This window comes from Protopterus annectens, chromosome 10.part0, assembly GCF_019279795.1.
Source record: "Protopterus annectens isolate FY-2018-M chromosome 10.part0, PAN1.0, whole genome shotgun sequence".
NCBI lineage: Eukaryota > Metazoa > Chordata > Ceratodontiformes > Protopteridae > Protopterus > Protopterus annectens.
In genome coordinates this window covers 961,374,108-961,397,156 of record NC_056744.1, presented here as the reverse complement: position 1 = coordinate 961,397,156, position 23,049 = coordinate 961,374,108, and the positions used below count along the sequence as shown (strand labels likewise).

At 36.3% G+C, this 23,049-nt stretch overlaps 1 protein-coding gene across 1 annotated transcript in view; it reads left to right on the top strand.

The window, feature by feature from the left end:
* The window catches only part of LOC122813417 (protein transport protein Sec16B-like), a 1,253,021-nt gene that overhangs the window by 51,767 nt on the left and 1,178,205 nt on the right, over nt 1-23,049 (top strand). Inside the window, exon 2 of the mRNA XM_044085733.1 lies at nt 11,656-12,036. Within this exon, the coding sequence (XP_043941668.1) occupies nt 11,747-12,036 (290 nt within the window). The 5' untranslated portion in view covers nt 11,656-11,746. The remainder of the gene's footprint in view (nt 1-11,655; nt 12,037-23,049) is intronic.

Genomic DNA, 23,049 nt, shown 5'->3' with positions numbered 1-23,049 from the left:
AAATGTTATAACATCGAACCCAAAATCACGAAAGCTGAAATTCCCGAAGACTGAGAACAGCGATTTTTTTTTCCCTGGGAAAAAAAATCGCTGTTCCAGTACAAAACCCGAAACACACAAGCACTACAAACTATTTCTAATGTAGGGGGCTTCGCCCCTCATATCCCCCTACTTAAATATACTAACTCTAAGATCGCAGCGCAGTGGAGAAAATAGCAAAGCCATGGAAATGGCCCACAGAATTCTTTCCCTGGGAAAGAATTCAATGTTCAGCAGCTTTGTTATTGTCAGTCTTCGAGGTTTTCGGTTCGATGTTATAACATTCGAAGTTTTGACACTTTGATGTTATGACATAGACCTGTATATAGCAAAAATTAATGTAGAGCCTTGTATAAATAATTATGTTGTTTTATTATGTTAATGTGTTTGTCCCTGTATATAAATTGTCAACAACATTTTTAAAAAAGGAAGATGTGCTGCAGCCACAGATGTCACAAAGTATCAGGAGTAATGTCTCACACAAGAATGCCAAAGAAGCTGAACAGTAAAATATACAAAACAGTGATACAAAAAGTGTTCCTGTATGACACTAAAACCCAGGAAATGAAGGCAGAACAACTGGGGAAGCTTGATGGAGACTAATTACCTGAGATTGGTAGGAGGATATGCACTGTTGGCCAGGCAAAGCAATGAGGACATCAAAAGGAAAAATAACCCCAAATGCAGAAAAAGTCAAGGAGGTCAAACTACAGTGGTTCAGTCATATCTGTAGGAAAGCAGAATACAATTCCAGAGAGATACAAGAAGGCAAGAGAAGATGAGGACATACTGCTAAAAGATAGATAGATTGCATGAGAAAAGATCTGTGACAGACAGACATGATTGTTGAAGAAAGTAGAAAAGTTGAATTGAGAGAGGTGATGGCAGTTAATGTAACACTCTGACCCAATGTAGAAATGGAAATAATGGGGTTGATGATGATGATGATGATGATGATGATGAAGAGTTTGGAAGAAGTGACAGAGTTGGGTTGTAGCCTATATTATCTTAGGGCAATATTATAAGTAAAAGCCTACCTGCTTGCTTATTGAGAGTATTTTTGAGAGGATGACTGTAGTGCCATGAATAATAAATAGGAGGTAGAAATAACACATAGATTTATATTATATTAGAAATTAGTATAGATGGCTTAGGAGCATATTGATTAAGGTCACATGGTTTTATGTGGATTTCAAATACTTTATATCAAACATTAGGCATAAAGTAGAGGATTATGATTGGTTCTACAGGCATAAGCAGGTTGCTATGTGTATGAAATAAGGATGTTAAGCAACTCATCTTGAGAGAGAAGTTCGAGAAGTGAATCTAGGCATTCACAATAAATGCAAATAACAGAGTAGTTTATGATTGGAGAGGCCTGATAATAATTCATTGTATTGCATGGGCCTTTACTTGCTCCCATGTTTTGTAAAAGTTATAGGAAAAATAGATTAGTAGTGCTAAATGTTTTAAAGCTTACTTAACTTAGCCACACAGAGTGGCCACCACAATAGAGTAGTGGGAAGCTGATAAACACTTCATTCTGACTTTTTTACACATCCAAATTAAGTGCTTAAGCAACTTCCAGCTACTGTTCTTTGTTGCTACTGACTGATGTTAATGCTCTGGCATGAGACTATCAACAGCAGTGAAGAGTACTTAACAAAAGCTTTGCTTTTTAAGCACTTTTCTGATATCAGGAAAGGTACTTAACAGGCATGTCTTTTCCTCAGATTTGGAATGCATTTGCGGCACTCCATGTGCTACAAGATAATTTAGGTGTGTATTAGTTTGTTAAAGGTGAATCTGTATTTATCCAGCTTTCATTTTATCTAAAGCAAAACTGTAGATCAAGGTTGTAGATATATTATTGAAGATAGGCTGGGATATGTTAAAATGAGTATGTGAACAAGTTTTGCTCTTAAAATAGTATTTCAAGAAAAGAAGAAAGCTTTTTAAGTGTTTGTGAATGTTTACTTGATGATAATGGGAAAAATGTATATATTTATAGATATGCTTTGTTAACCTTCTTGACAGCAGTATAGAGGATAATGATGAGATCTCTGATTATAACCGAATTAGTATGTGTTCAAGATGAAATTTTTCTTGAGAGTGGAACAATAGATACAACAATCCCTCGATTATCAGGACAAATAGGAAAAATGTAACTTCTGTCTTGATGTTAAAAGATGTAATTGGTGTGTAAACAGAGTTTTAAGGGAAAATATTCAAGGTTAAAGCAGGTAGGAAAGGGGTAGAGATAGGAGAGATAGGATAGTAATACGATCACAACGTGTCCATGTGGCATGTGCAATATGCAATGTTTGCAAATTTGTGCTCAGTGTTGTATGTGCTTGTTCTACATTATTACCAATAAATTAAAAATTTGTATCCAGAAAGCATGGCACTATGACTATTCCAAATAAAAATGACAGGCATTTAAATATTTCCCATTCAGAGCAGTCTGTGGACTTTAAAACTGGGGTACACACAAGTAGAGTTGGAGCCTATTGGTTAATGGCTAAAAATGCTCAAACCAAATGAATGCAAAGCATTTCAGTATGATACCTTCCAGTCCTGACTCTGTTTCTATAGAATGGGAAATGTGAAAAAACGTGTTTTACTACATTTCTGAATATGTGCCAGTAGTTAATGGAGTATCAGAAAAATAACTGCCATATTCACTAAACAGATAATTAATGTACCTTTTTAGTGCTATATGAAAGGCTAGGACAGGACAGTATGGTTCCTATTTTCAAGAAATAAGTATCTGTGGGGTGTGTTACAGTTACAGTGGGCTTACAGTCCTTGTCCTCCATGGGAAACATTTGTCAGAGTGCTGAAAAAGAGATTGTGCCTAGAAATCAAACCTCTGATTCAGGAGGAGCAGTGTGGATTTTCTCCTAGCTGTAGAACAGTGGGTCAACTCTGTCCTTGTATGTATTCCATGGACTAGCAGAAGGAGTATGACTGTGTTCCTTGACAAGTTTTGTTTGAAATGCTACAACCATATGGAGTTCCAGGACTCCTGCTGTATGTTATTTAGTAAGTACATTTAAAGAGTGCGAGTTGTGCCTGTACTCTCAGTGTTAAGTTAAATGTATGAAAAGTAGGTGTAAGCCTTTGCTTAGGGGCTGTCTGGTTTTCCCTCCTGGTTGTGATTTTCATGGACAGGATGTCAAAGCACCGTCAAGGTCTAGAGACTATCCAATTTGTGGATATGAAGGTTGCATCTTTGTTGTTTGGAGATGAAGTTGTAATCTTTTAACTTTAACCGACTGTGATCCCCAGTGTACACTAGAATGATTCATTACTGTGCATGAGGAGGCTGGATGAAAATCAACATCTCCATATCAGAGGTCATGGTTTTTTTCTGGGAAAAAATATTGCTTTGCAGGTGGGAAGGAGAAGCTACCCCATGTGGAGGAGTTTAGGTATCCTGAGATCTTATTCATGAGTGAGGGTAGAGGGGAGGGGATCAGAAAACTAACCACAACACTGCTCTAGGGTTTGTACTAGCCTGTGGTGTAGAAGTGAGAACTGACTCATACAACAAACCTGTCTATTTATTATTCAGTCTGTGTTCCTGTCCTCAACTATAGACATGCGGTTTGAACAGTGAACAAAAGAATGACAATGTGGATATAATCAGAAAAAAATGAGGTTCCTGTATAGTGTAGCTGTGCTCACTTTCTGTGGTACACTGCAAAGCTTAGCAATACGGGAGAATTATAAAGTTCATCCATTGCTGCTCTATGTTGAAAGTAGTCAGTTGAATGGAAATTTTAGCAGCCAAGAGGTGAGAATGCTTTCCAGACTCAGTCTTGGATGCCTCCCATGAAAAGTACATACACAATCCACTACAGGTTCATAATGAAAATGGCAAGAATCATTATAGTTGGCCCTGAAATGACAAAAAAAATAGAAATAGCAATCTCTACCTTAGTGTAAGTAAGTGTGCATTTTTGATCAGTCAGTCATGCTGTTCCAGAACTTACACCAATGAATCTCAGGAATTCCATCCATTACCCCCACCAGGAGGAGGGCTGGAGCAGACCCATGTCATGTTAAGAGAGATTATATGTCTCACCTTGATGAGAATATCTGGGGAGTCCCAGTGGATGAGCTGGAGACTGACAGAGATCAAATAGTTGGTGCTGATGTTGATACCGTTGCCTTCTAAACAATTGAAAGAGACAGCATGAGGCTATTTTTCCCTCATCTGAATGGCTTGTATTTATTACATTAATATAACCCTCTACAGAGCACCTTGCTGTCCCTCTGCAAGAGAAATCTTGATGAGTGGATGGGTAATAGAAAGTTCACCTCAGGGATCACTCCAGTGGCTCTTTTTGATACAGGCACTGGAAACTAACATCGGGCGGCACGATGCCAGGGCACTTCTATGTGCTAGGCTTGTAAAGGCTCCAGGGCCATTAGCCTAGTACATACCTATGAAGCTATGAACCTATGAACAATAAAATGACAAGTAGGAAAAAATACAAAAGTTATTACTAGGAAAGAGACAGAACAAAACATACAATCTGATAACATGTGGTCATTCCTCTTTAAGACCAGGTCTGAGGCTGGCAAGTATTAGGACTTCTAGGCAGCTAAAATTTCCATAAGCACAAAAGTCCATAAACCCCTACCCCTATCCTACAATTAATTGTGGTGTCAGACCTCACCAGATCTTCATTAGAATACTGAGCACTATGCTAGAAGAAATGGTCACAGGCTTTTTTTTTTGATATTTTGTAAGGAAAAAAATAAAAACATTTGGAGTAAAAAAATCTAGTTTCTTCATTTTCTTCTTTTCTATCCACTTTAACCTTTTGAGGGCTATTTTTATGACTCCTTGAAAAGAGTTTTCTATCAGAATCATTTTATTTAATTCAGGCCTAGGGCTTGTCTTAGCAATTATTATGAAATACGTATTCCATAAGTGTCTGCAGAATGAACCGCCTGAGCCATTGGTTCTGACATTACTATGTGCTGGCCCATGTAGCTTCATTTGATGGATTTTGCAGAGGACCTTTCATGGACTCACCTATTTCATATCCATGCATCTTTTGATCAGATATTAGGTGCAGCTTGAACAATGGAAAAAAAAAGTACGTTTACAGAATTTGCCTCAACACATCTTTTGAATATTGCAGAGATTGCCAGCACTAAATGGCGCTTAGATACAGCATATAGCAACCCCCCCCCCAGCAAAATGCACCCGAGATGAAATGCAGTGAGCAGGGCAACCAACAGCATGGCTGTCAGCCAACAGGCAAAGATTCCTGGCAAACCACACTAGGCCATGGTTTTCTGACATGTGGGAAACAGTAGTTTTAAGGCCTTTGGTGACTGTCCCACTCTCACTCTAGAAGCAGTTGGGGATCATCTGTACTCCAACCTGTCTGCATGGGGAGCCATCAAAAAAGATAGACAGCTAAAGACAGCAATACCAAGAAGATACATGATTCTCTTCCAGACCCAAACTGCCAAACCATCTTTTTCCTTGCATGTTGAACCACCCTTTCAAAAAATGCACACTCAGAAGGAGCTGCTCAACCTCTTTGCAGAAAAAGCCTTCCAAGAAGTCCTACCAGAAAAGAAGGGGTTACGATTTAATTACAGGTACCATTTGGTAACCCCAAAAAGCAAAGAATCTCAGTCCAGTTTTGGATCTAATCATCCTAAACATCTCAGAGAAATCTATCATATGGCCAGAGTTTAGTCAGTCTTTCCTTATTGATCAGAAGGAGATGGGATGTGTTCTTCAGACATCTAAGATGTTTATGTAATACATCAAGATTGTCAAGGAGTCAGGGAGGTGTCTGTGGTCTTGGGTGGGAACCAGCCATTACAAGTTTCAGACATTTCCATGTGGTCTCACTTCAACTTCCAGTGTATTCAGCATATGCATTTCCATAGTAAGAGCTCACCAGATGTTGCAGGAGCCAAGATCTCCCCATAATTAGATGACTGGTTCCTAGCTGTTCCATCAGTTCAAGTCTTAACCATCTCTAGGGAGTCTATAATCAAAATGTTTCCCTCTCTAAGGATTGCAGTCCACCTTGCAAAGTCACATCTGACCCCACCCCATCCCATCTGCTTAAGTTTGTTTGGATACTGCTCATTGTCAGGTATGCCTACCCATGGATCATATCTTATTTCTTCAATCCAAGGTCTTCATGATCCCAAATTTCATCAAAATTAGAGTCCATCTCTGTCTGAAAAATCTTGGACTAATGGTAGCAACCATTCCCGTTGTACCTCATAACAAACTGCACATTAGAGTGTTACAGTGCATACTAAAGGTTTAGTGGTCTCAGGCATCAGACCCTATGCCACACAAAATTCAAATGCCCAAAGCCTGCAAACAATACTATCCATGTTGAATGGAAAGCATTAGTCTTACCATGGGGAACCACTCTCAGCTGCCCACACCCATAGCTTCAGTCACCATAGACACATCTGTGTTATGGTGGGGACATTACAGTAGCCAGAAAGTTTATGATTTCTAGACATCTTCTGAATTCAGCCTACATTTCAATGTATTAGGAATGAGGGCAGTTATTTCACTCTTAGAGTTTCAGAACTTCCTAATATAGGTATGATTGCCATACACTGAGACAGTATAGCAGTGGTTTATGTGTCAGCAAATGGGGGGGGGGGGGTCATGATCTTAATCCTTATGCTGAGAAACCATGAGAGCATGGGAATGCATATTTTAATACAACAGCTTTCTTGTGGCTAATCACATTTGAGGACAGGTCATTTCTCTAGATGGAAAACTCATTTGCTGTCATATGATGCCGCAGTTGATGCACCAATACATAACAAGGCAGGGCTGGAATACAGATTGCCAAAAGATAGTCATTGGATTAAACTGCTCTTTTCAATATCCTCATTATTTCTTAGCAAACAAGGGGGGACACAATCTTAGTCCTTATTTTTTTTACTTTATTTTTTTTAATTTATTATTTTAACTAGTGGCCACGGTGGTGCAGCGGTAGCATTGTTGCCTCACAGCAAGAGGTTCTCCCATTCGATTCTCGGCTTGGGTTGGGAGTGCCTTCTATGTGGAGTCTGCATGTCCTCCCTGCAGTCAAGTGGGCATTTGAAAGACATGTGTTGAATGGGCGTGCCTTCATTGAAGGCTGCGCATCGGGCTGGTAACTTGACACCATAAAAACCAACCGTCAATCATTAGTGGACCGGAGTTCTGCTGTGCCGACCCCTAACTGGGAAAAGCCGAAAGACAAACAACAACATTTTAACTAGTGGCCTCTTTTAGGGGGAGGCTTGTGGTGGTATTTATACTGCTAAGAGAAATGTTGCCAGGGCATCGGAGTACTTCTTCACTCTTTTGGATAGGTGCTGTGGGATCTTTTAAAGCCATCTTAATCAGATGGGACCTTTGTTTAACTACATCTCATCTGAAATATGACATGCTCAGGAGTACAGCACCCCACTTTATGCTGCATTGCAGTATCAGCAATCCAGCTATCTGATGTTTGAATAGAACCCAAAGCCTTCTGCATTAAAGGTAAGTACCTGTTGTGCTACTAACACTGTCCTTTGAAGCCATTACGATATGGTTGTAAACCATCCATTTCAGCAGTTTTCTTATGATGAATTACAAGCTAAAGCAGGCAGTTGTCTGCTGGGCAAACTCAGTCACTGTTTCATGTCACCATGTGAGTTTTTTTTTTTTCATTTTCAATGATTCAGAAGTTATTTTGCATGAGACAAGTCTTGCTGAGATTTATTTGCATTGCCATCAAATGCCAAGTGCAGCAGTTATTTTCCTTCATCCTTCCCGGGGTGCTCTGGTCCAGAAATATCTCCCTGAACTCCTTTATTCTTTTCCCCATTTCTTCCGGTGATCAGGATCATCCAGAAAGCTAAAATGCACAAAGTCAGGGTAATGCTCATAGCTCCTTACTGACCTCGGCAAATTTGGATGCCACTACTTCTAGCTTATCTGTTGAAGTCCCTGTGGTTACATGCCACCAAAATGCTTCTGACTCACCCATCAGGCAAATATCTTTTGCTCATTCACTGTGACTCACCACTTGGCTTCTGCAGTTCTATTTGATTCCACCAACTTCTCGGTCTTTTCTGGAGTTTTTCAGATATCGCCTCATTTTTGGCTGCAGTCAAAGGACCAGATCCCTTCTCAGCCCATCCTATCTATCTTAGTTTGTTATTCTGAGATTTTTATTTCTGCACTGAGTGTACTCCTCCTGCAGGGTGCATCTAGCAGCTATTTTTAATTTTCTTGCTGAGATATACTTGCCTTTACTGGCATTGCTTAAGGATTGCAAATTCTTTGCAAAAGGCACTTTTCTCTTTAGACTCCCTCTATGAGATCCTGTGCCTTCATGGGATTTACACTTTAGGTTAGAGAAGTAAAACGATTTTACTTTAATGAAGTCCCAGTTACTTGAGGGACAAAACTGCTTAGTAGTATTTTATAATAAAAATGTTTTCACCATACTTTTAGTTTCTTCTTCACTTTTTGGTTTTTATTTATCTTCTCATTTTGTGGTTACTGATTATTTATAGTAGCATTTACTTCTGCCAAAATAATTTTTGAAATGCATGCCGAATCTGTAGATTCTCCATACCTAGTATTTTATGAAGGTTGGGTCACTCTATGTAGCAATTCCTCTTTCATGTCTAAATTAGACAATAGAACTAATCATATTCAATTAATCTATCTGTTTTTTCTCAGATTATTTTTAATATGGAGAATATCAACACTGTTGTGTGGATATGCATTACCAGATCAGCTTTTCTGTTGAGAGTAGGGCTTCATTAACTTTATTTATTTAACATTTGTTAACCGGGAAAGTCTGACTTGGAACAAAGCCAATTTTCAGCGGAGGCCCAGGGAGAAATGCTCCAGACGCATGTCTTTGTAATGTGGGAGGAAATCGGCGTACCCGAAGGATACCCACACAAACGCAGGGAGGACATGCAGACTCCACACAGAAGGCACCCCAGCTGAGAATCGAACTGGAAAACCTCTTGCTGTGAGGCAACAACACTACCGCTGCACCACTGCACCATCCAACTTCTTTTCTTCTTGCCATTTATAGCAGCACCTGTTTTATGGGAAACTTTTATTGTAACACCTACTTTATGAACTGTGGATGGGGTGTGTCTTCCTCTATGGTGCTGCCTGTACAGCTTGAATGTTCAAACAATATATTCAATGTGTCTTAAAACCTCAACGTATTTATTCAGCCTATTCAGAGATGACAAAGCTATAACAACAAGATCAAGGAATCTTGGTCTGAATATTTCTAAGCTTTTCTTAGCCTTATGACTGTGTGACTACAACACTTTTATCATATCTAACAAAAGTATCTAAGGATCATTCCACCAGTGCAGTTTCTAAATCTACAGCATTTTTTGAAAAGCAACTCTGGATGATATGTATGAAGCAGCTATTTGGTCTGCTGTCATCACTTTTACAAGTTATAAGCCGGATGAGATGTCCAGCCTCAGGTCTTCATTTGAGGCCATTGTTAGATATTTCCACAGGAAGCTCACCCAGGAGAACTTGCCTGGACTTTGTTCTGCTATTATGGAGGAAGGACGTCCGCTTATCAGAAAAAATGGTTATGTACTTACCATAATGATCTCTAAAAGTAACATACCCACTAACCTTCCCCCACTTCCGGTCTTGAGTTTGTTCTTTTTCAGCTTATTCTATTGGACAACATCCTATTGGACAACATTATCACAAGTTGGACAGAATATTTGGAAATACTTGACAATGCAGTGCAGTATGAGATATGGGGAGGATGCTTAGCAGCCTGAGAAAGTTGTACTTGCCAATTGTCCTGATGCCTGCTGGCATTAGTCCTACTTTTACATATAATGGTCCTACTCTCACTGTTCTGTCATTATGATAAGTAAATAACTTTCATTTATGCAGGCCTCATATGCATCAATTGCTGATGTTAAAACCAGCATTTCCATGTGTTTGAAATGTAGAGTACTTATCTAAATGGCCCAGCTTCAGGCTTGGCTCAGGAGATAAGAAAGCAATATGATGTTTCATCCATACTTTTCAACTGTACAGATTTTCACAGACCGTCCAGATTTTTACCTAATATTTTTGGTCCGTTTTTCATAAAATTGTGGTTTTCTGGCACGTTAATGGCAAATCATTAAAGACTGAAGTTAGAAAATAATGACAGACATTTGAGTTTCAATCTTCATACCCTTCAAAACATTCATGCCAATGCAAAACCTGTTATTCTATCAACTTTCTAAGTTTGTAAGAGCAATATTTAAAAATTGTCCCTATTTTTGGGCCTTTGTCCCACTTTTATTTATGGCTTTGCCAAGATTTCTTGCAATAAGAGGTTGAGAGGTATGGTTTCATCACATCACAATATCATAACAACAGCAACAAAATGAGTGCTGCAAACATGTAAGCTGCAAAAGTAATGTTATGGTAGGTAACATAGCACATCTGAGATTACAGGAAGCATGATTCTGAGTCCAAAAAAATCTGTGAACCTTATTTGTAATCCAGAAGTTGAAGTGTTTGACATTTATGTAGGACCAGTAAGATGGGGTTTATTTTGATTTACAGATTCACAGTTTACTATCACAACAACTACTATATTGCCACCTGTATACTTTCCTGGGATACATTAAAAAAATGATTCTATGAGCCATGTTTGTAGTGCACCAACACTCCATTTTTCTACTGAAGTTATAACACCCTGGGAAAAAGGAAACTGTTTACCTTTTTTCTCTCAGTTGGTGCAACCTCTGAGGTTGTATGTTTGGAGACTGGGGTGCCAAACTCTTTTAAAAATGTTTCTTTAATAGTTTTTAACAGCAGTGAAATGAGGTGGTCTGACAGTATGAGTGGAAAAATGGAGTGCAGGAAAATGGGCAAGGGCAAGTCAAGTAAGTTTAATGGGGGTGTTGGATACATTGTTAAGGCATTTATTTTATTTTTTTATAGATTAAGAAGTTGAGCTGCAGCTTTTCACAAAGGATGTGAAATATAGTATTGAAAATAAATCAGTTATAGCCGTGCCAGAAGAGCTGCTGCAGTGACTGTACCAGTCTTAAAACTGAAATATTTGCATTTGATAAACATTGCAGTGAAGAATATTGATTTTGACTCATTACTGTGCTGAAGAACAGAAGATGAGAAGTGATCTTGTACAAAATGTTCAATGTTTTGCTAGTAGGACCTATATATGGGTGCCTCTCTTCCCTTTGGTGCTCTTTGATGTGCTGAGGTGTTTGGGTTCAGCTGTGGGTGTCTAATGGTGTGATATTAACACTTTGAACTATAACAGTACATACATTATTTTTGATGAAGGGAAATGACCCATAAATAGCACATTGAAGTACAACACACACACACACACACACACACACACACACACACACGCGCGTGCACGTGCACATTGTTGACATGCACAATGAATCAGATCCAAAAACACGCACTTCTGTAAATGCATCTGTATTACTAGAACTAATAGGATTTGACTGTCCTTTGTATTTCATGTTCATTGTGTCTGTTGCATTTTAATGTTTGTGGAAATTATGTTTTAAGTAGTTTCACTTTTTCCACAGATCAATATCCTCAGATGTTGAACCTGATGACCCAAGATCAAAAACAGAGTTTTTACAGGTTTGATTGTTTCATAAAACAAAGAACATAGGAATGGATCCTCAGAGACTAAAACAGCCTGGTAGTGCAGTTGGAATGCAGCATTCACAAGTTTGGAGTAGACCTCATTCCAGAGCACAGTATCAGAATATACAAGAGTCCATGGATGGGTACTATAGGGCATCTCCATATCCTGATTACTGGTGTAATGACTCTTACCAAAGACCTGAACTCAGAGATCAGTACCTGTATTCCCCTTCTCCTTCACCATTATGCTGGAGCAGGATCAAACCCAGGTCAGACTACAACTACATGGACAACACATACTATAGACCACATTCAAGGTAAGATGGGTAAGCATAGTTTGTGTATCTGAATTAACTGTTTGAGGTAGAATGTAAATCACATTTCAGTACTCTATTTTGTGTACACTAGGATGAATGTATTATGCACTATGTGGCCTTTCCACGGGACTTGATACTTTCTCAATGATCTGGTTCACTAATCATTGGTCTTGACTTCATTGAAGAAAACATGCCATAGGAGCCTTTGCTAAGGATACTGGAGATGCAGTCTGAAGAAGAATGTTGCAAGCGAAATATTTAGGCAGGATGACCCAAAAACATTTTCACTGGTCACAGAAAGTTGTATTATATAAATGAAAATGGCATTACGAGTTTTTTTTTTTCCAAAACTGTTATACATTATTCAATGTTTCATTAAATTTTTCAGCAATGTCCATAAGCCAGCTTCATTATCCTAGCAACATGTGGTGATAAGCCAGAAGCATATGACACTCTGCAGGCTAGTTGTAAACCATGAAAGTATAAATACAAATATTAATAACTTGGCCTCTGTACCTAATTTCCCTATGCTGCAGAACCCCATAATTAGTAAGAAAGTGAAATAATTGGAATATGTAGGAAAAAGGATGTGTGGCATAAATTAGGATTTTGAAATGTAAATGCTCGAAGTTTGGGTAACTAATGTAGATACCTTTGTAAGTAAAATATGTAGTAATGCAGTTTCATGGGTTCATAGGTGGGTACTAGGTTATCAACCACAAGGGCCTTTTTAAACCTAGCCCTGCATCCCAAATCTCTAACACATTCTGGTAGCCTTGGTAAGTGTAAGCAGGGACTTGGGAGATGAAAGATTTACAAGCAGAGGCCTAGGAGATGAACCATTTACAGGCTGCCTCTATTAGAGACACAGGTGACAAACCAAGGGAAAATTTCCTGTTCTCCATCCAAATGTCCAAGTTACTCTTGAATTGGGTTAGGGAGAAACTCTTCTTCACATGGATGAGAAGCCTGTTCCAGAGAAGGAGTAGTCTCTGGGATACATACCTGTCTCTCCAGCACATCCTACTTATATCACAGGCAAGGTTTAAGTCTTTAAAGGGGGTAATTGTGATGCTGTTTGTTTTGCAGATATGCAGAAGGTCTATCAAGGGGAGTCTGACAATGCCTTGTATGCCAGGCATCGATATCCCCTGAGCAGCCTGAAGGAGACAGAATAGGATAGGGGCGTGAGGCAGTCTGCACAGGACATGTTACTTATGCCCTGTATTCTTTTAGCGAGGAACCTTTATGGACATTCCAATAGTTGGATGTGCCTGGTTAGGTACATACCAAAGGTGGAATTTTACTCAATGATAGGTCTGATGAATGCTGAATACAGTGAAACAATGACCTCTTTGGACCTAAATGCCATACCTTTGTTTATAAGGTGAACAACATAAGAATGATTTTCTCACTACTGTAGACACATGATGGTTAAAGGCTAGATTACTGTCTATGTATGTTCCTAAGTGGCTGACTACTGATTCAGTTCTTAGGGGTGTATTGCCAGTGTGATAGTTACCAGGGGTGGATGACTTCCCAAAGGATACTATTATGATATGAATAATGCTCACTGTCACTTTAGGGTAGAGATTGTGGATTTTTTCTATGCCTGTGGTACTCTGGGTCATAACACTGGGAAGTATGTTACAGTAAATTAACAACTAACAAAACTGCCTTAGACCCAATGTAGTTATGCATTTTGCTGACCAAGGAAGATGTTGTGTATAGGTATAAGTAGCATAGGTACCTGACAATGACACAAATTTTGAAAGTAATGTGCTTTTTACCTTTCACTTATGAAACAGTGTGTACAGTATTTTGATTTAGTGGTGTTGAGTATAGCCAGGCATATAATATGAAAAAAAAACTGTATGTAACAGTACTCAATCCGAAAGTGCTAGATGATGACTAAAATCTATTTGGAGGGTCTGGGTTTATACATATATCTCAAACTCATGGTCCTTGAGCCTCAAACACATCTCAATCCAGCATAATTCTGAATGAGGGAAGCGGCTACACTAAATTCTGAGCTGCCCTAGCTATCTTTCTTTTTGTTTTGGTGATCATGACCCTCAGCTGAGTGTGCTAGCCTTCATACAGAACTCATGGTCATTTGAATTTAAGACCACTGATATGAGGTTTTAAATATTGCTTAAAGTCCAGTCCAGCATTTACAGCATGTATATTTGAGAAATAGGCTGTATTTATTTACTTACATATTGTTGACCAGGTTAGTCCTACTAGGCCAATGGCTACTTTTTAGGGGAGATCTAAGGTGGCATTCTCACTGACTATGGGAAATTTGGCCAGAGCACTGGGAAACTACTCCTTCCCTTACCTTAATATTACAGATGAAAAATGTAAGTAATTGTAAATAATGTACAATATGTAAATAATGTAAATAATGTATATAAGCTGTGACAATCACTAAAGAAGCCCTACTCTTGATCTGTATTTGCATTGTTGTTGAAACATGAATACGTGCACACGTCCCATTCCTAGCACAGAGGTGGCTGGAAGGATGATGCATGAAATGGAATAGCAGCAGACAGTGGAGGCAAATGTTAGCTCAAAGATCATATGTGGTGTTATGGAGGATTCAGAGGATGCATTTCAGAAGGGTCTGTTTGAGAAAATTGAAGAGACAGCCATAGAGGAGTGTGTGGTTACAACCCTCCAGTCAGGAGTGTTGCAGGATGATTTATTACAGGACCTAATGAAACAGAGTGAACCAGAGAATGAAATTTCCTGGGATGACATAATGGAGAAAATAAACAAAGGGGATGGAAAGGAGACATTGGAGGGAAGCAGTGGAAAGAGGATGCATGCAAAGGCAGCAGCAGCTACATTGGAAGGCGAGAGAGAGAGAGAAAGAGAAGAAGACAGAGCAAAAAGAAAGTTTATATTAAGGATATAGAGTAAGAAGGAAAAGGAAGTTGAATAGATATGAGGTATGGGTCAATGTAATTTCACCATTCGGAACAAAAGTTCAGGAGGTAAAGGAGTTCTACTAATTAACAAAGAGACATTTTGTGACATTTTTGAGACTGTGCAAGCCATGGAAAGATTTTTGTACGAATATAAAGACAGAATGAGAATCCTTGGAATGAATATATAATAAGGGACTTTTATGACAGATAAAAAAGAAAGTACATGTACAATTCCAAATGGAAGTGGAAATAGACACTTTAAAAGAACATTTAAAAATGTATGTAAAGAAATAATAGACATATCAAAAGTTTATGACAATAGGCGTTAATGGACTGGTGGATGGGACTGTAATAGTATTCTGAAAATGGAAATAGCTAAAATTGTACATATTCCAAGTGTCATAAATGTTCCTGGCAACAGGGGCATTGTGAAATATTGGGAGCAGTCAAAGACTTGTTATTTTTGTGGAAAGGAAGGGCATTTTAATTAAAAATATGACAAGAAGAAATGTTATATATGTGGTAAAACATGGCATGAAGCAAACAAAAAAATTAAATTGAATGCTAAAAATGTGAAAAGGGGCAATTATGGATGGATTGTAAAGAAATGGAGGATGAGCTAAGTGCTATAAACCAATGTAAGGATAAAGATAAAGAAAAGATTGAAGAGGAGATAAAAATTGCTGAAACTGTAGAAAAAAAGAAGATACTGAAAAAGATAATAAAGGAGAGGAATTAGTGACAGAATCAGAAATTAGTGACAAAGAAGATATATGTTTGAAAATGGTAAGAGGAAGAAAGACTTCAATTGGTAGAAGAGTTAAAGATAAAATAAGAAAATGTAAAGCTATAATAGAAAAGAAAAAAATAATCGAATGGATGAAGCCTGTCTTACAAGGGCTTGGTACAGGATGATATCTCCTAAATTAAGAAATAAAGAAAGAAATAACTTAAGGATCCTTTCTGTGAATGTTATCAGTATGAAAATAATATTAGAAGAATAGCAATTCTAGACTATTGTAACAGTTGTGATGTGGATATAATTATTTTGGGAAACATAAGGATTTTGACACAGGAAGAAAGACCGCAGACACCAAAATTATGGGATAAGGAAATAATATAGAATATAGAGAATGAACAGCGTTCAGGAAGAGCAATTTTATGTGGAAGGATAATTAAAATTTTGGATGTTATACTAGTAAAAATAGGAAGAACAACTATAAAGACTAAATGTAGCAAAGAAAATGTATAGAATTATTGTTATATATGCATATGTAACTAGTAAAGAGAGAGAATCTATTCCAGAAAATATTGAACTATGTTTTTGCCACCATGGATATAATAATAACCTGAGATTTCAATTGTGATTTATAGGGTAATAAAAAGAAAAGAGGAAAGATGTAAAAAAAGATGATAGAAATAATAAAATGCAGAAAATTAGTTCTGTGAAAAAAAGTATGGACTTTTAAGAGAGGTACTTTAAAAACTGAAATATATATATATATATATATATATATATATATATATATGTTTTGGTATCAGAAGGAATATGCATAATGGAAGAAGAAACTACGATGACAGGTTTTCAGATCATTTGGCAATATGGGTAGAAATATATTAAAATGAAGAGCATATAAAGATAAGAAAAGGTATAAAAAGAATAAATGGAAAAAAGAATGGAATGAAAAAGAAAGACATTAAGAAATAATGGAAAGATCTTATTAATATGATAGTATTTTACATCAGTTGGTCAGAATGATAGATTGCTTTCTAAAGAAAATATAAAAACAGTTATTTATTGTGAAAAAAAATAAAGAAAATCAGGAATATGCTAAAATCCATACAGAAGCAAATACTTTGGAAAATAATAACAGCGATTATATGTCAAGAAAAAAGAGATTTATAGGAAATGTATGACAGTATTATAGAGTTATTGTATAAACAAAAATATTTTTACAAGAGAGAAAAGACATTTCCCCTTATTTAAATAAAATAGTAAAAGAGGATAGTAGTATAATGAGATAAATAAAAGACAAAGAATGTAATGAAAAGAAAATTCATTGTGAAATTATGGAAAGTCTTGCAAGTAATGTAGAAGAAATGTTTAGTAAAAAACAAAAGAGACATGATATAAAGGAATGAGAAGTTTAAAATAATTTCTAAGCAAAACCGTAAAGAACTCAGCAAAGCGATCACTGTATATGAATTAGAAAAGGTATTTTAACAATGAAGAATCAGTATCAGGTCCAGATGGTATTGGGTTTGATGTGAATTAAAATTAAGGGCTGAATGGTGGTTTGAAATACAAGGAATTAGGTAGTGAAATATTAAAATTTATATGAAAAAGGGAGAAAGAGAAGACATAAAAAATTAGAGACCTATCATTTTAAATAACACAGGCATAAGATATTTATGAAAATAATACAAAAGAGATTTGAAAGTAAGATACAATATATTACAGAGGAAAGTGTATGAGGTATAAGAGGACAGGAATGTCAGGAATTAGTAATTATAGTGACAGAAATTATAGGTGATATAAATATAAATAAGTAAGATGTAAAACGTATAGTAGGTGATATTAAGAAAACATTTGATTCTCTGCAGAGTGACATTTTGTGGAAAATAATTGGCATGTACAGTATTAATAATAAGATTAAGCAAGTGTGCATAATAGCTTATGAGAACAATAAAACAAGGATTTTAATTAATGGATGGATATGTAAATAAATGGATATGAATAATGGTATAAGACAAGGGTGTCCTTTGAGTAGTATTTTACTTGCTTTAGTTTTGAATTCAGTAGTTAGAAAGGTAAATCAGAAAATGAAGAATGCAAGTTATAAAATTCAAACGGAAGTTGAAATTCCAGTTATAATGTCTTATACAGACATTAGAAATAAAGAGTGGATGAGATAAGTTATTATTTATTTAGCTGAAACTTTAAGAGAAAGAGGTATGATACTTAATAAAGAAAAAAGAAAAGGATTGTGTGACACAATAAAAATAGCAGGTATTAAATTTTCTATGAAGGAAATATTTGTTTTTAGGGATACATTATGATAATGAAAATCATAAGAAAAGATGGGATATGATAATAAAAGAAATAAATGATATTTATATATTATGGAAAATGTACAGATTAATGTATAAGAAAACAATGTATCTTATTAGTTCAGTGTTACAGGGAAAGATAGCATATTCGTCTAGTGTCATCATGGTTCCTAGAGGATGCAAATAACTGTTATTATAGATATTTTTTCTTCTGTATGGGGATCAAGACTAAATCCTGTTAAAAGGGGTGTTTTATATATGGATAAGGAAAATGGAAGATTAGGTATGATAAATCCAATAGTGTATGCTGTTTCATTAAATTTATATAAGCTATTGAAATAGTTACGTGCAAAGAATGAGAAGTTAGTGACAATTACACTGAAGTATAAATAAGAGGAAATTTGGGAAAATATAAGAAATACTAAAAGAACAAAAGAATATTTAAGTGAAGAAATCAACAAAAGATTACAATGTGGAACTTAAACATTGATGAAGTTGAAGAAGATAAAAAGACATGGTATAAAATATTATGAAGAAATATTTTGTATAAATCAATGGGAAAATGTTTCAGAAGCAAAGATTAAAGCAATTAAAGAAAGAACTAAGTGGTGTAAATAAAATGTTGAATGCCAAGATTTTTTTTAAATGTGAGAGAGTCAAAAAATTGGAATAAATTATGTACAGAAAAGTTTTTGAAAGTATTTAAAAATATGAAGATATAAAGATGGACAGGATTGAATAAGGATATTATGAAAATGTAAGTAAAAATGTGAAGATACATTTAGAAAAGAACGTTTTCTGTGTAATCTGGGTAATATGGAATGAAAGGATTAATTAAATTATGTTTAATGAAAAATGGGTATTGTCACTTGAACATTAGGTTATGGTTATAGAAAAATGATTGGGGGGTTGATATAAAAAGGGTCTATATCAGAACATCAAAGTATTACTACATCAAATGTTGTAATATCGAACCATTTCTCTCAAAACATCATAAGGGAAAAAATTAGCTGTTCCAACAAACATACACACAACACAAGCGCACCAAAATACATAATCCACACGCATACACTTCACAAAACCCTACACTAAACCATGCATACGCTACTAGCTATCCACTTACCTTAACCCAACCCTAACCCTAAGGTCCGTAACTACCATACACTCACCTTCCCACTCCCTAACCCTAAAGTCCCTATCGCACACTCACCTTACATGCTCCCTAACCCTAAAGTCCCTATCGCACACTCACCTTACCCGCTCCCTAAACTCCCTATCACACACTCACCTTACTCACTCCCTAACCCTAAAGTCCCTATCACACACTCATCCTTCCTGCTCCCTAACCCTGAGGTCCATATCGCACACTCACCTTTATTCGCACACTTGCCTTAGCCTTACCTTAACCTGGTCCGTAACCGTCGCTGCACAGTTGAGGAAATAGTGAAGCTGCAGAAACAGCCCACCGAATACTTTCCCTAGGAAAGTATTCGATATTCTGCAGCTTCGCTATTTTCAGCGTTTGATGCAAAGGATTTGATATTAGCACATTCGAAGTAGTAATACTTCGATGTTCTAATATAGACCAATATAAATATGACAAGTTTTTGATGTATAAAGTATTAAAATGAATCAAAATATTAGTATAAGTATCTAAAAGATATATATATGTATATGCATGTAAATAAATTAATATGTTTTTGTGTGTGTGTGTGTGTGTATATATATATATATATATATATATATATATATATATATATATGGTTCCCCTTCAGAAGGTCGAATGGCTGAAATCTCGAAATGCATATGGTCGAGGCCATATGCACGAAATTTCAGAAGCTCGACTTTCTGAATGGGGATTGGCATATAGAGCAGAATGGGAGATTTCCCTTTCTGCACTGTAGTGCGATCTCGGAGTTGGAATAAATAAGTAGCGGGGGTATGGGGATGCATGGGAGGCTTGCCCCCCTGCAGAAACTTTGCTTTTTGTTTTGTTGTTTTTTTTTTATTTCCCTTTCAGAAGGTCGAACTTCTGAAGTTCGAGCATATGGGTTCGGCCATATGGATTTCGAGATTTCAACCATTCGACCTTCTGAAGGGGAACCATATATATATATATATATATATATATATATATATATATATGTGTGTATATATATATATATATATATATATATATATATATATATATATATAGAGGACCCCTACTCTTTTTGGTAAGTGCCATGGGATCACTCAGGCAGATGAGACCTCAGCTTAAAGTCTTAACTGAAAAATGATTTTAATCACATGATCAAATAAACATTATAAGGAAAAGGTGCAATACCACAAAGCAGGGGTAAAACAGAATGAGGTTAATGAACTTTATTTTATTTGAAAATAGTGGATACTGTGGTAAACCTTAGCAAGTTAATATGCTTGTGACTGAATGACCAAGTGTAGTGCATTGAGCTGGATAAAGGATGACATATTTACTAGACAGGTTGATTCTTCAGTGCTTCCTGTGCTATCCCACAGAGGATGATTTTGCACCTGAGATGGAGGATCATCATAGATACCTTCTGCAAGTCCTTTTTGAAGGTTTGTCTTAAGTTTGCTCAATATCTGATTTGAATGACACACTGGATGAATGAAACACGGTCATTTTTGCACCAAGTACATTTGTAACACCTCATAGCTGATTAAGGCAGGACAATATTTACAATGAGAAGCAACTGATCTGATAAGAAGAGGTCTAGCTTCTGTAAACTCTAGTACTGATGTCATAGGCATTTGGACCACTTGACAGATAAAACTTTCTCTGCCTGACTGGAATTCTTCACTTTCCGATCATACATCAGTCTTCATTTCCAGTCAGGTACTGAGACCACACACTGAAGAAGCTGTAAATACTTTGCCTAGGAATGGAAACCATTCATAACTAATTTGATACACCCATTTCATTAATGAATAGCCCTTAATTAATTAAAAAAAGGTAAGTTTCAAGGGAATATCCATAGAAACCTACCTTTTGAAATGTGCACATATATACTCATCTACTTCAAACATGTAGATGTGCATACATATGTATATGTATGCATACATCTATGTACGTATGGGTTTATATCAGATAAATGAGGTTTTGGAAACACAAATTTCATATGGTTTAGACCATATGTCTGAGTTTCTTAAAACTTGAATGAAACAAAACAACAAAAATCGATGTTTTTTCATGGAGACAAGCCCGCCTATACCCCCCATGTAGAGAGCTGTGGCCCCACACCCCCTGCAAATTATGTATACGGACTCCAAGATCACACTACAGTAGGTAAAAGGGTAAATTCCCCAATCCACACTGCATCATGATATCCATACAAATGCTTTTAAGTTTTCAGAAAGTCAAAAATATGGTTTTGGATCATATGAAGTTTGAGTTTCTGAAAACTTGATTATCTGACATAATCCCTCATGTATATATAGGTGATTTTTCATGTACATAGTTCCATAGTGGATCTTGATAGATAACAGTTTAAGTCAAAATAGTCAGCATTGTCCTCAGGTAACTCTTGTGTCTCATTTTAACTTGGTTCTGTTGCATAAGTTTTTGAATTAGTAACACAAAACTGTTGCAGATTTTCATTTTCTGAATACAAAGAACTTTGTGTTTTATGACTGTAGGGCAATATTGTATTTTATTTTTATTTATTCTGCATTTGTTAACTGGGAAAGTCCGATTTGGAATGTGCCAATTTTCAGCGGAAGCCTGGGGAGAAACACTCCAAGTGCATGTCTTAGTAATTGTTTGCAAAGTTTGTTGCAATTGTTTAGAACGTTTTGAGCTGACTATGATGATGTCATTACCAGTCAGGGTACACATGCAGTGATGTGGAGCTCTCCATCTGATGCTTTTCTTTTTTTTCCCATATGATACTTCTTGTCTAGGAAACGTAGTGATGGCCATCTTTAAAAATGAACTTATGGTAGAGGTTAGACATAGCTGCTTTTTTACTGGTGTATACTGGGTCATGTACTGACTTATGAAAGTTTTAGAATTATGTTGTCGGACACTGTCAAGTATACTTAGTATTCCACAGCAGTAAACATTGTTGTAATATAATTCCTGCTGTCACATTGTACGTGCCTGTCCTTTTAACTTAAAGGAGGTGAGGGAATGTTGCTCTTAGAAAAAAAAAATAGTAGGTCTACTTACCTGTTCAACTCTGACACACCTTCTGTATCTTATGGAAGTTTAAAAAAAAACACGAACTCTTTTAATACTGTGATCATAACTCCGGCTATGTGATATTGCTTAGGTCATTTTCCTGGAGGCCTTATATGATAGTACAGTGTAGTTGGTAAACTTCACTTCTTAATATACTGTGATTATAAAACATAGACAGATGCAATGGTGTTTTATGTAAAGCTTTACTGATAAATTTGACGCAGTCATAGTTAACATTTATGTACAGAGTACACAAAATTTACCATCAATACCATGCCAGGAATAAGTCATGACAGTTGGTAATTAGTAAACTTTTTTAACATGTTACTTGCAGGGCTTATATTTGAGGAGCAACCTTGAACTGGTTGTAATGCAATGCTTCCTACAGAAAGCCTTTTTGAACTTTAAATTGTTTCCAATAGAATGGTGGTTGAAATTTGAATAATTTTGGCATCCTAAACAAGATAGGAAGATAATGTGAACTTGAACAAATGTTTTTACCAAAGATACATTTAAATAATAATTTGATTTAACAATGGTGAATAAATACATATTTTACATATAACTGAAATGCTTGCAGCTCAAATTCATATGATTTGACTGCCTCGTGGATTTTAAACTTAACCTTGTACAACTATCAATTCCAAATAAATTTCAACATTGTCTAAAGAATACAGAGAGAGTACCTGCAGGACATAAAAAAATTAATATTGCTGTAAAAATATATAATATTTTATGACTGCTTTTATCACACAGGAATACAGGAAACATTTTATTTAGTGTGAGACTATGACAGTTGTTACTCTTATGTACAGATAATAGGTAAGA